Here is a 17,291-nt window from a genome sequence, read left to right as displayed (position 1 = left end):
TGAGTAGTTAATGTGTTCTTCTAGTGTTAGGTATTTCTTCACTACTTGGGGGTAGGAGGGGCGATCCTTGGAAAAAATGAGGGATGGTCTCCAGCGCCAACTAGATTTGTTAATACATCTGTTCTAAAGTCCTGAACTCATTCAACAAAAACTACTTATGAACCAGGAAACCTTCAACTTTCAACAAATAGGTCTCACTTAAATTGGCCGGAGGTTCTACAGTCCTTTTCTTCTGAAGGCAATAAGGATAAGTGGGTCAGCCAAAACATTAAAAAACAACAACAAACCCCAAAGATAATTGTTGAATCTTGGGAAGTATGCCACTTATCATAAACCCGTTAAAATTGCATCAATTTGGATTTATTGCTATGCTCTGCGGGGGGAAGAAATGAAGTAGCAGTCTTCCAAATAGGACAGTATAAGCCAAATACATTAAGGAAATTGAACTAAATATGGCACCGCAATTATCAGAAACACTACCAGTTTATTGATAAATTGCAAGAGCCTCAGTGATTTTACTTGCAGAAACAAATAGCTACCTTTCCATTTTGACTTGTTACTTTCTGGCACTTCAGTGAAACTTGGAGATGTGTGTCATTTAGCATCATCATCTTGTATTTTCATTTTCACTTATGTCAGATGCAAAAATGCCCCCAAATAAAGTTTTCTTCATTTATAAGGATCATTAGACCAAAATTTAATTCTGTTCTGTATAGGTTCTTATCACCATAGTATCAGAGCATAATATCACCGCCCTCATCACCACAGCATCTGAGTGCTTTCGTGTGTCAAATGTGGGTTGTTCTTTTTGTCATCCTCTCCCCAGGAGGAGAATTGTTTGTTACACAGCTTCGCGTTAGCCTCCTAAAAAGCTCTGTGGTAGAAAGCACCTTTGTGCTAGAGCAGCAGAGATTTTAGGTATCATATCCAGTATATTGCAGACAAGTTGGAAGGTAATAAAGCGGTGGTGAACTGAGGTCATCCTTCACAGGAGGGACAGAGTATTTTAATCAACCGAAGATGGTAGAAAGCATTTTTGGCAGATGCTGCTATTCAGAGCTTAGTGTCAGTGAGGAATCCAGGAGTATTCTCAAACTGTGGACTGAATTGACCAATTGTGGATGTGTTCCTCATCATCAAAGGAGACTACAGCATGTCTGCAAACTCTTCAGAGTGCTTTTCTCTGCCTGCCATCTTGCTCTAGTTAAATATAAGGAACATGAAGGATATGGGACTTATCAAGTATGGTGTTGAATCCCCTCAGCAACCACTAAAGTCAGTTGATACCCTGTTTCCTTTCAGGATCAGCCCCAGGGCCAAAATTTTGAAATTGGTTAAGTCACTGACCTCCATGATCCCTGTGGATGTACTTTAATTCTCTTCTTTAATTGCCTAAGACACTGATTCAGAGAAGCACTTTAAAATGCACTTAGGTCCATCCCTTTTCAGGACAGTGCTTAAGCACATGCTTCATGCTAAGCATATACTTAATTTCTTCCCTGAAAAGGGTTGCTTCCTTGAATCGGGACCTCACGTTAGGCATCCATTTGAAAATTATGGACTGTATGCTTGCTTACCCAGCTTTATTTTAAAAAACTATTACATTGTACTTCTGTTCGTTTGTGGTCACATTTGTATTGTGATCTTTGCTAGCCAGAGGAGAAGGAAAGAATTTTAAATTCTGCTTTAAACTCTCTGTGTATGTTATGTGGACACAGATACATCCATACACAATTGTTTGTTTTCCTTTGGTTTGTGCTGTATGAGAGCCAAACCTTACTTGCTTCTTAAAGTCAGCAGAAGATAAACTGGAGGCGGCGTGCACATTGTGTTTATGTTCTGTGCAAGAGCAGAGGGCATATGGGATAAATCAAAATGTGAAGCATAATAATAGGGTCCCATGGGAAACAGAGCCTTGTGATTGTGTGATGACTCTCCTTAGAGACAGCAAGAGGGGGGCTAGTTTCATAGCTGAGTCATGCGACAGGAGGGGGCTTCTTTCGTTCTCACATGCATCCCCACTTCTGATGTCACAAATCCATTCTTTGCTGAGAGAATTGATTAACATTCATTGGGAGCCTCTGGAGAAAGAGAGGGAAGGGGAAAGAGAGAGCACGCAAGGAGAAAGAGAGTGATTAGCCGATTCTTCCAATCCCAGCTACATAGAAGTTGGGACACAATCGGACACAGAATGGCTATTTGTAACTGGGGTCCTTGGTGACGTATGGCTGAGCGTTTCCTGGCACAAATCTTTATGGACCAGTAAGCAGAGCGAAATTGAAGCTGACAAGACTTTTTGCATTTTGGAAAGGACTGTAATCTACTGTAGTGAAGAACAGAGCCACTCAATCACTGCTGCTGTAAATAAGAGACAGAAGGGAGTAAGAAAGAAAGAAGAGAGATTTTCCTGGGAGGAGGGGGGAGGGAGAAAGCATTTTTGGTGGATGGTATGAAGCCAGCCATGGAAACTGCAGTGGAGGAAAATACAGAACAAAGCCAAGAGAAAAAAGGTACCCAGAGGTCTAACAATAGCCTGTTTAAATCTTTTCATTGAGGTTACTTAAAGCGGGTTAGACCGTTTTTGTCACTCTTTTTAGAACAGCTCTTAAACAATCATTATTGCATCTTTCTAGCTTTCAGGGTTTTTTTTTCCTGTAAGGCTTGACAGCAAATTTAATAGAGCAGGAATCTTTCCCTCTGTATATGTTCTCGCTGTGAAGCTTCTCCAGTCCCGTCAAAAATGGTGCGTTTTTGCAAAAGAAGCCTTGTTATTGCTCCTTCTTTGATCAGTTTTGGTAAAATAGAGAGAAAATGTGTGTAGGGTCCTCAGAGCCATAATCAGAAAATTTCACTATGAGACTAGCCATGTAGCAGTGCTTTAGTGTTGTGCAATGCAGTGTGGGAGACCTAGGTTACAGGAACATGTAGCTTTCTGCCTGTTTAGAATGACATCCCTAGCCGCCTTGATACAATAGATTGGTGCCAGATAGCAGACTGATTTTAATTCCTTTTCATCGTCTACATTTTACTCCATAGAGTTGTGTTTCTACAGAGGTTTCTCTATGGTAGGAAAAAGGAGAATAGTGCAATGAGTTAAGCAACATTGAAGTCCCAGCGTGTGTGTGTGTGTGTGTGTGTGTGTGTGTGTGTGTGTGAGATCCAGAATTGCTCCTTGATGGGGAGAAGAGTTCCAAATTTATTATTCGAGATAAGAAAATGGCAGTGTGGTAGGAGAGAGACTTAATTTAATCTGAGTGCTCCAGGTGATTTATTGATCTAAAGTTCAGCACTTCGCAGGATAAATTCCACCACTGAAGGACTGTTAATTTTTTGGAATCAGACTGCCATATAATTCATGCCATTCAGTATAGCAGGCTATCGTAGAAAGAGGCACAATAAATTCTGCTGAGTGATACAGCTCTAACAAAAATTATCTTATTAAAGTTGTTTGTTATGAACTCTTGACAGTACCTAGATAATGAGATCTCCTCAGGAACTTGTTGCATGTATTATTTCTTAGCTATTATAATACCACAACTGCTTCAACTGCTAATTTATATCACTAGATTTTAGTGGGTTTTCTTATAAACAAGCATTTAATTATATACATAGTGAAAACCTTTGAAAAAGTGTTTGTTTCCTTGGTTTGAAGTTTTGTTTTTCTTTTTTAGTCCGTCTAATTCAAAACCAGCATCAATTTCAACAAAATGAAATTTGGCAAGTGATTAGACCATAGGAAAACATAATCCCCAAGGGATTTTCCAAAAAAGAGTTACAATGCCAAGAGATTAAACTTTGAAAGCCATTAACATGCATGGTCAGCAATCAACTTCGCTGGGGATTTTGAATGCATATTAATGTACAAAGTATATATCCTAAATACTTCGATAAATATAGCCATCTCATTCACTTAGATAATTTTTAAAAGATCTAAAATTTTCCTTTCCACCAGGTAAATAATATATAGTTTAAATAGTTTCAGTATATATAATATTTGCCAACTCTAAAAATGTTATTTCCATATATTGTGCATCCTAAATAACGTACCTTGCAGACCCAGTAATGGTTAGATAATATTTTTCATCCTTGCCTAAATCCCCAAAGCACAGCATGTAGGGAATGTTCATTATTTTAAACAAATTATCAAAGTTAAGGCTGATGTGCATGACGAATGACATAAAGGAGCAAGCAGAAGGGACTTGGAGCCTTAATTTTTCCCCTGTTTCCTGGCTTTCCTGTAGCTAGTTTGACACGCTGAACATATTTAAATGCATTTAGTATTTTTATGCCTTTGTTATTCTTGCCTACTTCATCATTTATGAAAGTAACATACAGCCTTGCAGACACTGTGAAGTTGTATCTTCATTCAGTCTAACATTGCCTTTCATAAATGCAAACCGTATACTATGCATGGCAATAAACTGAGGAGTAGAACTGGTTGTCTCATCTCAGTTTAAACAATGAAATAAAATCATCCAGATCAACTTGCCTATTCCTTTCAACAAGTACTCAGTGAGGAAGGGCATTGAGTTTTTTGTTTTGAGATTTTGGGGCCAGATTGTTAGAAAGGCTCGGCCACTGTTTAGGAACCTAAATGAAGAGGCAGGATTTTTATAAGAGCCCAGCACCTGGTAGATCACACTGAGAACCAGACATACCAAACCTGTGGGGAAAAAAGCAGAAATTGAGCTTGTTTCAAGCTTAAATGGCTGCAGAGTTGCTTGTTGCTTCGTTTTTTGATCGGCTCCTGGCAAGCAGGGGCAAGTGTCTGTGGGGGGGAGGAGGCGGACAAGCAGGGGCAAGCAGGGAGAGAGTCAGGGGCACACAGTGGGCCCATCACAGTCCCAGGCTGCCGTGGGAGGGGATCTAGTCACATAGAGTGTTGGGGTTCTTAGGGATTGGCCTGTTTTGGCCTTGTTTTGAAATGGGATTAGCTTGATTTTTGGTTTACTGTGAAAGTCGGGTGCTTATTTACTGCGTTAAAGTTGGCAACTGTACTGAGAACATGCTGGGTACTCTTGAAAATCCTGCCATTTCATTTAGGAGCCTAAATAGGAACCGAGCCTTTTGGAATATCTGGCCATTTACTCCAATGCCGAAAACTGGAGCTATTAGATTCTGAGATCTTTTGAGTATGTGAATACCCTTCAATATTTTCTTTTCAAGTATCACAATTTTCTTTTACAAAACCTTAGTGTCAGAAATAAATTGCCAATTTAAATGAAATAAAATAAGCCAGAGGTCATGGGGTTTGTTTTTATTCCTTATTGCTCTTTAACAATAGGAACTGTGATTGTGTTAACACACCATAAATATTGAACAAGAAAAGATCCTGCCATTCATCTCCATTGAGAGATCCAAGTTCATGTGCAGTATCGTGTGCATACACATAAACTGTGGAGAAAACAAACCTGTTTCATTTGAAGTGTATATAACACAATAGGAAAAATTCCGTTTTCACTATTAATGGTCTAAATTTCTATGGATTTTTAAAGCAAAGGATTTCAAAGTGCATTTACAAAAACAATAGCAATACAAACATTTATTAACTTTAACTTGTGTAGAATCAGCACCTCAGTGAGGTAAGAAAGGGCGGTATAGCATATAGTATACTTCAGCCACCCTGCCTCTGTAGAAAACGTTGCACAATAACAATGTATAACCGTGTAGGACAACAAGTGAAGGTGTAGTTTACTTACAGTATCTACACATGTATACAACTGAATATTGATACAGAATACGTGCAGTTCACATGTTTCCTCAAACTATGGTAAATACAAAGGGGAAGATGCTTAGCTGGTGTAAACAGCAACAGTTCCATTGACTTTAGTGCAGCTACGACAATTTACACCAGCTGAGGATCTGCCCCAAAGTGTTTAAAAATATTTAGTTCTTTGGGAATGACTGTGCAAATTACATCTTTCTTACGTTACAAATACATTCTAAAATTGCAAGTAAATTAATTCAGGGTTCGTATTAAATCATAAAAGTATTCCCCCTTCAGGCAATGATCCATAGTCCAGCTGTTGGATTTGCAACGTCCTTCACACAGCTGTTTCTCTCAAGCTAGACAAGAATTACTGCTGCCCTGATTTTTTAATTAGAAGCTGAACAACGCCCTTGTTCACAGAGATAGGAAATAAGTATCTCTTAGTCTGCATATCAGCAGCTCTTTTCAGAGAGAAACACCATGAGCAGAGCTCATGTAAATGTAGAGCAGATATTTTACAGAGCTACAGAACAGACTGGATGAACTTAAAGATGAGGGTTTACAAATTATTACAAATGACAGAGTTTATCTTGTAGGCATTAAAGTAAATCAAAATGTGAGGACTGGGTAGGCAGATTCACTGAGCTAGAATAAACGGGCAAAATGAAATGCCGTTTTACATCAGCAGTGGAGGAAATACATCCAGATACATATTGAGAGAGACAAGAAGTTTGCTTTTTTCATGCAACAAAGAAAAATATTACTCTTAAGTTGTAAAAGTGCCAAAAAATTGCTGTGAATGACCATAATAAATTAGGCATGAAGGTCTGGTAGAAAAGCAACTACTGAGAAATAGTTTTATTGTATTAGACTAATGCATAAAAAGCTCCAATTTTATATGCTGTATTATAAAAATAGATGGAAAAATCTGAGCAGCTGTGCTGGAAATTCATTTTGATTGTAGGTTAGAAGGGAGCACCTAATCAGTGAAAATGGAGTTCATAATTAGGAATTGCGGTGAGAGATTTCAAAGAAAGAGTTTTGTTATTCATGATTATGTATTAGCCTAAACAATATAATTACATGTCAATTTTTATAACATTTTTATACCAACTTTTTAAAAAGTGTGAATTTGCAAAATGTGTGTAGTTTAAAACCAAAACAAATAAGTATCATTAGAGAGAGAAGGTGGGAGAAGGTGGTATCTTTTATTCTACCAACTTCTGTTTATCCAATAAATGGACATGAATGGTTAGGGTCTCTTCTTGTTCAATATTTATGGTGTGTTAACACAAAGCTAGTCCCTATTGTTACAGAGCTGTGTAAGCTTGAAATCTTGTGTCTCTCACCAACAGAAGTTGGTTCAATAACAGACCCACCCTTGTCTTCTAATATCCTGGGACTGACATGGCTATACTACTGCATACAATAAGTATAATTGACTTCTTAATGTTAGAGGTTAATTTCATTTTGAGGGAAGCCCTTGAGTGTATAAACATTAGGCATTTAGTGATTTGATGGATATGAAGATTGTGGCTCAGGTACCTTGATCCCACAAATGAGAATATGCTGAGGCCACTTGAAGTGGTTACTTACCTGTAATTTAAATTCTTCAAAATGAGCCTCTGTATATACCCACGTGTGGGATCAAGGCAGAGGCCCATCAAAGAAGAGATGCTCTTTCTTTTTAGATTGTTTGTTTGAATAACACAATAACCCATCTTCTTATACAAATTATACTTATTAGCCAAAGTTTTCAAAGCTAGGCCTCCTAAGTCCATATTTCAAAGGTGCTGAGCTGCCCAAGCTCCCTTTGACTTCAGTGGGATTTGTTGGTGCTCATCCTTCCTGAATAAAATGCCAGTTAAATAGAAGTGCCTGACTATAAATCTAGAAGTGAAACATTTTGGAGTCTAGCCTAGAAAATCTTGGCCATTATGTATAAGGATAACAGTGTCAAACCTAGTGATTCAGGTTTTAATTAATAGGATTTGGTTTCCAACTAAAAAGTGAATATCTTAAAAAGAGTGTATCCCCAGTAGTTTGCCCAAATGATCATGTGAAGGGAGACTTAGACATATGTGGCACAGAATATGGTAAAACCAGAAAGATTTCCACTGTAAATGCACAATAGGCATGATATGGCACCATATAGAGCATTGTCGTGGAGTCAAAGTAAAGGTCGAAAAGGACCAACTATGTCATCTACACTAATCCTTAATCCTTCCCGTTACCTGGCTAATCTTGCTCCCAATGTTATAGTCACTGGCTAATTGTTGGGTGGAGTTTTCACCACTTCCCTTGAGGAGACTCTTCATAATCTCCTTTAGGAAATAACAATCAGATAAATTTTTCTTTGACTAATTACTCCATATCAAGACTACTTGGCCCATTTTAACCCTCCCCCTCCCACATCCACCCCATCTCCCACACACATTTTTATTAGAAGACCACAGATGGTTCTTTCATTTATGTATAAACAACAAGGAAATGTAGATTTTGACCCCAGTAACTACCATAGATGTATATAGTTGTGTGAATTGTAAATTAGAGCACCTGTAGCTATTATTTGTGTGACATCATACATAAACTTTGTAAATAAATGTTCAGAAATGACATACAAATTCTAAAAAGGATATCCAGCTATAGCTGACCATTGTACCTAAACAGTAACCTAAAGTAATCCTAAAAGTGCAACTTCCACTGAATTATAATTTTCTCCCTTAAAAGTGAACTGAAATACTTTTGAAATAAATATTCAGTGCTATTTAATATACTAAATCATGAACAAAACATGGAGAGTTAAGGCCTAGTTCTGCCAAACTTTACGGAGGAGGCCATTGCTCATACTAAAGTCTGTGGGATTTCTTATGAAAATACTTTTGATGAAAGGAAATAACAAACTTTGGAATTTCTCCTAGAAATTTAGAAATATTTCAGTTACAAATTCTTAGGCTTTGTCATAAAACCAGAAAGTTTCAAAATTTCCATGAAAATTTTAGTTTCCAAAATGCCTTTTAATTAAAAAAATAAAATAAAGGGAAAGTTTTGACCATTGCTATTAAAAAATAAATAAGAGGATGTTTAAAAGTCAGTCCTTATACTTACCTTCCAGCTCATGATTTTAGGATTCAGTGTTTCTCCAGCAAGAACTAGTGATCCAATAGGCATCTGTGGTAGAGTAAGGGAACTCCAGAACTGACCTCACGTCTGACAAGATAAAAGCCTTTCCATTTATTTTTTATTTATATTAGTTTATATTAGAATTATATTAGTATTCTGGCATCTTAAATGTGTTAGAGTATGTATTTGAATTTAAGTTCTCCTTTGTGATGAAAAATGCTTCCTCTTAAACCACATTCTAATGTTATATCATTTTCTTCTCCAAAAAGTAATTAGTAATCTTTTATTTAAAAAAAACTAGTGGGTTTATGTACATTAGAGATGGCAAACAATAATAACTGAACATTGCATGTTTGAGGAAGGCAAGTATATGAGAAACAATTAATAGTACTATACAGTATCAGCAAGTGCATTCTGCCATCATTCTCTATTTTTGATATTGCATTCAATTACTATGGCATCTATTGAGATCTCATAAACAGGATCGTTACTGAATGAGCAGCAAGATAAGAGGAAGTCGTTGCAGGAGACATTGTCTTTGGATACGTAATCATTTTAGGAAGATGTACTAGAAAACATTTTGAAAAATAATTGAATATGTAGGCTGTTGAACTTCTGGGTTTTTTTTGTTGGTTTTTTTTTTAGGATGGGGAACGGGGAAGGTTTCCCCAAGTAGAATAATAAAATATGTGAAACAGAATAACATCTTTCATGAAAAATATGGGCTATATATAAAGCTGTTGGCACAAATTACAAAGAGAAGGAAATGATCAAGAGGAAATAAACTACTAAGCATTCATTAAACAATCCACCAGTTAACTTGGTATTGATCCCAAGGACTCTTTTTCTTTTGCAGCAGGTAGTAATACTACCAACAGATATTCATTAATACAATATGTATATAATTTCTTGTTTCCATCCTCCTAGATACAGATGACTGGACTCATAGGACCAGATTCTCCTCTCGCTCCTGATTTACACTCGTGTAACTGTACTGAAGTTAGTGGCGTTACACCTGTATAAAAACAGTGTGAGAGGAGAATCACACCATATACTTCTGTTTTTAGACTAGAAATTTGTGGTACCGTATCTTTCTAGTAACCTGCTTCTCTGACCTACTTGGAAAGTAATGGTTTGTAATGTCCTAAACTATATCTCATCCACCTGCTGAAATGCTGCTAAATAAGATTTATTTTGGACAAAGATGACCGTTACTTGTTCGTGTAGCTACTACAGAGTGGAACTTCCAGTATATTTTAAAAAATGATCCATCTTGCATTGACAGCCTGGCAATTCATAACCAAGGCAAGGTGGAAAAAATGTCAATCCAAAAGAAGTTTAATGTTGTTTTGCCAATAGCCTCTTTCTATGATGCTCAGGAGCAGTAAAGCTTTGAAGTACTCTCTGGACGAATTACATATGACTGGAAATGACTGACACTACTGAAATTTATCAACAATTGAGAAAGGTCCGGGGGCGGGGAGGAGAGAACAATAATGAGTTGAATTCTCCTTGCACGTACATTGTAAAACTGGAGTAACTCTGCTGAAATCAATAGAGCTGGTCGAAATTTGCGCCAGTGTGAGAGCAGCTTTTCTCATCTATTTGTTTTAAGAAGTTAACTTTGCGTCACTGGACAAATTTGTGTTTGAGTGTCTCTCTCTCTCTCTCTCTACATCTGGTGGCAATTATCTAACTCTGTTGGGTTTAGGATACTTTTAAAAATAGATATTTGGTTTCCCACAATTCTGTTTCCCTTTCCGCCCTATCTCTTAGAGAAGGGGCTGCTTGCCAGAAAAGAGAAGGGGGTTGGTGTGGGGTAAGTGAGTTTTGATGATCAGAGACCACACCAGACTAGAATGTTTTAACATGTATTTATGTTCATTCAAGAACCTAGAGGAGTTTTAAACATTCTTGTATTAGTAATGGTCTTTAGCTCATAACTTTAACAGCATATCCTGTTGATTTTCCTCCTGTTGGTTGGTACAAATAGGTTATATTTCAGTTATTAAACCTCAGCATATTTTTCTGGACTCTCCACTTAATTTTAAAATTAAATGAATAAAAGTATTGAACAATTTTTTTTTCCTGGAGACACTGACATTTTACCACCTAAAATTGGCAGTGATCACCAGACCAGAAATGGAAATTGGCAGGTACCACTGGATGTACAGGAGTTCAAGGCCACACCAGTACCATCATGTGCCAGCATTGAGAGGCAATATTAGTCCTTTGGGGATTCAAGGTAAATAAAGGGTTGGGGTGAAACCTAAATGGAGAGTTCAAATACAGTAGCACATGATTTGCAGTAGCTGTAACCTTTTTTATAAAATGTTTTTCTATGTTTCTTAGTCAGTTAGGAGTCTGATTTTCTCATGATTGCTTGAACTAAACTTGAATTTTAAACTGTTAGTGTTGGAAAGGCAGTAGCTTGCAATTATAGATGTCTTTCTGTTAACTGTATTGCCAGCAATCATTTCAAAACTGTCCACTGCCAAAGCAGAATAGTATTGCTGTGTATGCAAACCCAGTCAGAAACTGATGATATAATTTATAATCCATCAGTTGGCTTCCATGTCCAAAGAGAGCAATACACAATGCAGTGGGTCTCCTATCAAGTGCTTCTTTGAACACTATTTCACCTAATAGCTCATTTTCTAGCAGTGTGTATGTGTATGTATGTATGTATGTGTGTGATGTTTTAAAGAAAGACTAAAGCCAAGATTTTCCAAAGTGATTAGTGATTCTGCATGTGTCAGATTTTGGGTGCCCAACTTGAGTCACTAAAATGGAGGCCCAATTTTCAGTGGGTGAGCACTCAGCACTTTTTGAAAATTCCCTTTGAAGTGTCTCAGGTCAAGCAACATGCAAGGTTGTTTTGCCCAACCAGCCTCTTCCCTCGATGAAGCTAATCTGTTTAATCCAGTTCAGAGACTTGAGCGCTACATTTGGAGAACGTTCACCAAGTTCTCCACTTAGCCCCTTCCCTTATATAACCCGATGGCCTGGTTCTTTGGACCTTAAAATGCTCTTTCCATGGTAAGCTTAGTCTGTATGCCAGAAATGGATGAACATTTTTATTGTCAAATTGTATATTCAAAAATATTGCTTAATTAGTTGTGTATTATTTGGTTGATCAGGCCTATTCTGCTCAGCTGTGGAGGGTAGAGGGAGAGCTTGGTAATACTACTTTGCATTGTTAATGGCTCTTCATTATATTTCCTACAAGTCGAAACAGTACTGTTGCATAACCTCCCAAAGAGAATTTAAAATGCAATGGGCTGGCAATATTCCAAGGTACCTTTTCAGATCTCCACTTCAGCTAATGCCCGAGTCTTAGAGTCACCAGACTGACCTTTTTCTTGCTGGTTGTGAGCCTGCTACCCAGATTCGGAGAGAACGGATTCGGAATGGCCAGGTATATATAAGAATATGTGATGTGGACTATTGTCCAAAGTCCCAAAGGGGAACCAATGGCTAAATACATACAGAAATCTTCTAGTTATGCTCAAAGTGATAATACTATGTATGGAATCATTTTAAAACCATTTTGGACCATTAATGGTTTAGCCAGTCTTCACAGATTTATCCGTAGTGCTTATAGCACCAGAAAGTGGGCAAGTTCTGTCTTGTGCCAGATCTGAAGTGGCTCAAGACATTTGTTTGTGATTGCAAAGTCTCTGAGATGTGGTGATCTCTGATGTGTTCTACAGATGATGTGGCTACTAAAAGCTCCTTTTCTTTGTCACAAGCCCAGCATTCAGTACAAATGTGATCAATCTGTTTTATATACTGGTGCTAAATTTTAAGAAGCCTTTGTTTCCATCAGAGAGAGATTTTTTTCAGATCAAATGTTGAATATCAGAGGCAAAGATCATGATTCACAAGTTCAATGCTTATCTTAGCCATCTTTTACAAGCTTATGCACCACCTGGTCATTTGTCTCTATACTTTAGAAGAAGTAGCCAAAAGATTCTGTAAATCTTTACTCAACTACCTGAGAGCAAAATCCTTATTACAATGGTAGCTGTCAGCCTATATCATTGAAGGAAATCCGCTTCAAGAACCAATGATCAATGCCATCCAGAAGCTGAGGTCTGTCCACGGACGCTGGTTGAATTAGGCGGCTTGCTAAAATACAGACATAAGCTTTTAGCTTGGGAGTGCTAGGACATTTCTGGGACTTTTCAACGAAGATTTGAAGGTACAAGAGGTCCTGGGTGTAACCTGAACAAACCAGAGGCTGAAAATGACATTTTAATGTGGGAAACTCAGGTTTCTTTACATCAGAGTAATCAGAAACTGAATCTCTCCAGCTGTGCTATGCAGTAGAAAACTGAGAATAGTAACAGACCAACTACACTGAACAAGGCTGGAACAAGGATACCAATCTCTGTGCCAATGATTATGAAATGCTACTTCTTCCCTTGAAAGAGGAACATGATCAGAACAATGGATGTTTTTCATTTCAGAGCTGGTACAGGAATCTCCTGTTTTTGGATTGCACTGAATAGTGTACTGGAAAACACTCCCAACTCTACTAACATGTAAACTTTCTTCCTAGGGCAACCTTCCTTATCTCCTCTTTCAGTGTCGGTAATAGGTGGCAGTAGGAGAGCAAACTTTGTTTCCCTTTAATATTTTGTTTCTTTCACTAGATCTCTACATAAGCAACTATCTGCCCCCTCGGATCTTTAATTAATCAATTAAATGCTACTTTATTGTCCATCTTCCTTTATAACTCTTTGTTTAAAGCTTGGCACCCTTGTTTTAAAATGAACATTCTTGTGGAAATTCTTCCGGATGAATTGGGCTTTTGTTTGTTTTATGGTTGTTTTTCTTTTCCTAGATTTCTTCCTAAAAATATTAGGGGGGTTTGGGCCTACTTTAGATAGGCATAAAGGCACGAGAAGGTGCACCCTCCCATCAAGATTTAAGATAATTCCATAAGGATGCAGGCTGTCTCATGAGCAAGGGGGAAATTTGCAAAGCATCTACCTATGCACACACCTTCACCTTTTGTTGGTGCTACGATGGGCCAAAGGTCTTTATAGTGGTGGGGTTTTTACCTCTTATTCTATATTTAGGTAAGCTATTTCTCTAAAGACCCCTTAGTTCCAGATTGGTACTGAAAGGCTGAATTTGGCTTCTGAATCTCAGATCCACTGATCTGAAAATCTCTCCCCCTCCCTTTTTTAAAAAAAATTATATTTAAGTAGGAGTCTTACTGGGGAGAGAGATTCTGTTTTTGTTTACTTCCTTGTAGCTAAGGAAGCGTCAACTGGAGAAGCAGTTGGTAGCTGTGGTTGAGATCCAGTGTGATAAGTCTTATTCTGCTATTGGATACTGCTGGCACTGATGCATTGTGAGGTGAGTTACACTTCCAGACTGGGGGATCTAAGATTCAAAACTCAGATTTTACAGGTAAGATACTAACCTTTGATTAAAACACAAACATTGTTAAAAATAGTTGTTCTCTTTTTTTCACAAGAAAACCCAGGAAACTCTAGTTCATGCAGGGTGAGATTTACAAAGGCTCCTAAGCAGTCAGTGGGAGGTAAGTGCTAGCTCATGTGATCACGTTTGTAAATCCCACTGGGCTTCTGTCTACCTCTTTAGATGCCTAAATACCTTTGTAAGTCTGGCCTGGTGTCTAATTTGTTACACCTTTTGGCTCAGAGTGGTCTAGATAAGTCAGCCAAGCCAGCGTGTTCTAAAATTGAGAGATGACTGGTGTGCATGAGGAGGTGGGTGGAGATCAGGGTGAGGGGAGAGAATAGAAAGAGGGACTATTGTAATAAAAAATATGAAATGGCAGACTGATTGCATATCCTGTGTTTTGTGTATGCTCTTCATGTGCGGCCTCGTGCGGAGTTGGACTGAGACTGATAACTTTTGCCAATGGAGTGATTTCAGATTAATGCATTCTGCATATAGATTAACACCTCCACATACAAGAGTCCTTGGAAAAAATGTGTGCTGCAAAGTACTGGAACAAATCTGCAGGAGGAATTACTGCCAAAGTTTATATCAACAGAGCTCAGACTGCTTTTATCAAAGAAGTTCTTTTAAAATACCGTAGTGATGCAATGATTAATAGGAGGTTGTATTTTTCAGACATAACTGATAGTGAGAGAAATGAGTGGGAAAAGATCCATCATTATGGACCCAGTTAAGACTGTTCAAAGCAAATTATCTCTTAAAGCACAAGTTGACCAACTTTCTCCTCTTCAGAGGAGGTACAGAAGTGCCTTGCTTTGAAGTGCATTGTCTCATGGGCTGGAAAGAGTTCCTGTCTCTTCTGTTGACAAGAAATGAAGTTGTTGGACCTTCATCTCAGGCTGACCAAACTGGAACAAGAGAACAACTGCTCTTGGCCTATTGTCTCATGTCTCACAGTAATTCACAAGGACTCCTGTTCTTTTTGCGGATACAGACTAACATGGCTGCTACTCTGAAACCAGTAGTTGAATGCTTGGTGTTATGTATCATTAGCAGCCTAGAACTGATGCATGTAACAAACATGGAATCAATGTTTCATATTTTATAGATCATATTGCCTTAAAAGAGGCCATCTTCTGAATACCTATAAACTGAAGGACCATTTCACAGAACTAGAACTGCATCAAACTGATTTAATTTAGAAGAATGTCCATTTCTGTCTTCACTATATATTCATAGGTTTTCACACACAACCTCTGCCAGGGCAGAATTTTCCCCAAAGTATTGTTGTGACTCCTTGATCTTCTTGAAATAATATGTCTGACACTCTGGCTGAGAAGGTTGGACACCACTGAACTAAACCATGTTGGTTCTCCAAAGTAGTTAGTCCTTATTGTGAATTGGTTCCTTTTAAGCTTGAAAAGTAGCAGTTAGGCTGCAATAGCAGCTTTTTATAAGCATATGTGTAAAGGACAATATTGATATGAAATACATAGTACCTGCAGCAGAAGGTTAATCCTTAGTGCACCAGGCCTCTTAGACAGTTGTTAATGGTATGCACAGGCAGTGCTCTTTCAAAATACAAAGGGACCTAAGCTCCTCTTACTATAACATGCAGTATTATAGGTCCAAGTCCTGAAAAGATTTCTGCACATGCTATGTATTAATCGTATGAATAGCGATATTTGAGTTCACCGTTAGCTCAGCCTATTTTTCTGCAGTTCAGTTGCACTCCTTGCTCTAATACCTGAGCAAGGATTTTGGCTTAGTGTATCGAGTTAAGTTTTTTATAATTTTGTTTGCAAAATTGCAATTTAGTGGGACAAGGTAAGAACAGAGCATAGGCCTTAACAGAGGCTTACAAATAATTTTTAAAAACTACAATTCTAGGGCTAAGCGCTGATTGTCCCAAATAGAAAAAGTCAGAGGAGAAACATTCAACACACACTTCCGATGTATCGTTGTGATGTTAAAGATTTTTCCCTTGCAATATCCCATGTTGCCACAGATCATTGACTCCTGCTTTGGGTGATGTTCCAACATATGCTTTGCTGATAATATCACATCAAATGCAGATGGTCACTGGATGTTTATGGCTGGGAGAGGAGTTGAGCACATTTCATTTTGTTTATGATAAGGCACCAGTACATGCAGCTCCCTCCCCCCAGTTATCTTGCATACTTTGGGATATAAAATGCATTTCACAGAGTGAGTAAAGCCTTTATGGGTGGAGATTTGCAAAACCATGCCATATAGTGAAAAGTTAAATTGGCACTTACCTTCACCAACACAGATTCTGTAGTCTAGTGAAGGTCCTTAGTGACTGAGACACAGCTAGCATTTTTCATGCTGGGGCATTAGTCAAAGCAGATGATACCTAGATACCGGGGAAATAAGAGAAAAATGTGAATAGCCTGATTGTCCTCCCAGATTGGTATGTGAATTGGGAGTAACTCCACTGTAATGAACAGACTCTCTCACGTTATTGTACATAGGGTAACAATTTAAAATGTGGCCCCCCCCCTTAAATTCCCCGCTTAGATTCTTCCCACCCTGTTTTGTTGAAAAAGTAGCTAAGTGTCTGCCTTTTAACCCAGTGTTCAGCACAGTAGATATCCCAAGCTCTGTTGCCTATGCAGGGGCATCCATGGAAGCAAAACTTCATGAGTTTATTACCCAGGAGAGCTGGGCAGAACTACATGGAGGGAAGGAATGAGGTGAGCAAAGGGAGGAAAAACTGTGAAAAGTAACAGGATTTAGAGAAAAATGGTAAGAGAGGGCAGCAGATTGGTTCCCTGACTGATTGTTCCCTGAAATTTAGATTTTTTTCCATCCCTGTTTCTGATTGTTCGCCATTCCTGGGTTTTTGTTTCCTTCTTTACACTTGTATGCTATGCTATCACTTCTTTATGCTTGAGTTATGCTGGGGCACTAGAATAGCCTGGAAGGAAATTTGAACTTCAGAAGACAAGCACTGCTTTCCTGCAGGTGAGATGTTGGCTGGCAAGGGAGCAGG

At 38.2% G+C, this 17,291-nt stretch overlaps 1 protein-coding gene across 6 annotated transcripts in view; it reads left to right on the top strand.

The window, feature by feature from the left end:
* Window positions 1-17,291, top strand: part of GPM6B (glycoprotein M6B) — a 134,971-nt gene that overhangs the window by 96,025 nt on the left and 21,655 nt on the right. Inside the window, exons 1-2 of one of the 6 annotated variants that reach the window (XM_039493842.1) lie at window positions 2,078-2,510; window positions 10,959-11,078. The exons of 1 other annotated variant lie outside the window; for it this stretch is intronic. In XM_039493842.1, coding sequence (XP_039349776.1) covers window positions 2,450-2,510; window positions 10,959-11,078 — 181 coding nt within the window. In that variant the 5' untranslated portion in view covers window positions 2,078-2,449. Of the gene's footprint in view, window positions 1-2,077; window positions 2,511-10,958; window positions 11,079-17,291 lie in introns of those variants that run through there. 4 more of the 6 variants (XR_005586031.1, XM_039493849.1, XM_039493864.1 and 1 more) reach the window with 4 other exon arrangements.

Source organism: Mauremys reevesii, linkage group 1 (genome assembly GCF_016161935.1).
Source record: "Mauremys reevesii isolate NIE-2019 linkage group 1, ASM1616193v1, whole genome shotgun sequence".
NCBI classification, from domain to species: domain Eukaryota; kingdom Metazoa; phylum Chordata; order Testudines; family Geoemydidae; genus Mauremys; species Mauremys reevesii.
The sequence above is the reverse complement of the archived record's forward strand: the minus strand, read 5'-3'. Positions and strand labels throughout refer to the sequence as shown.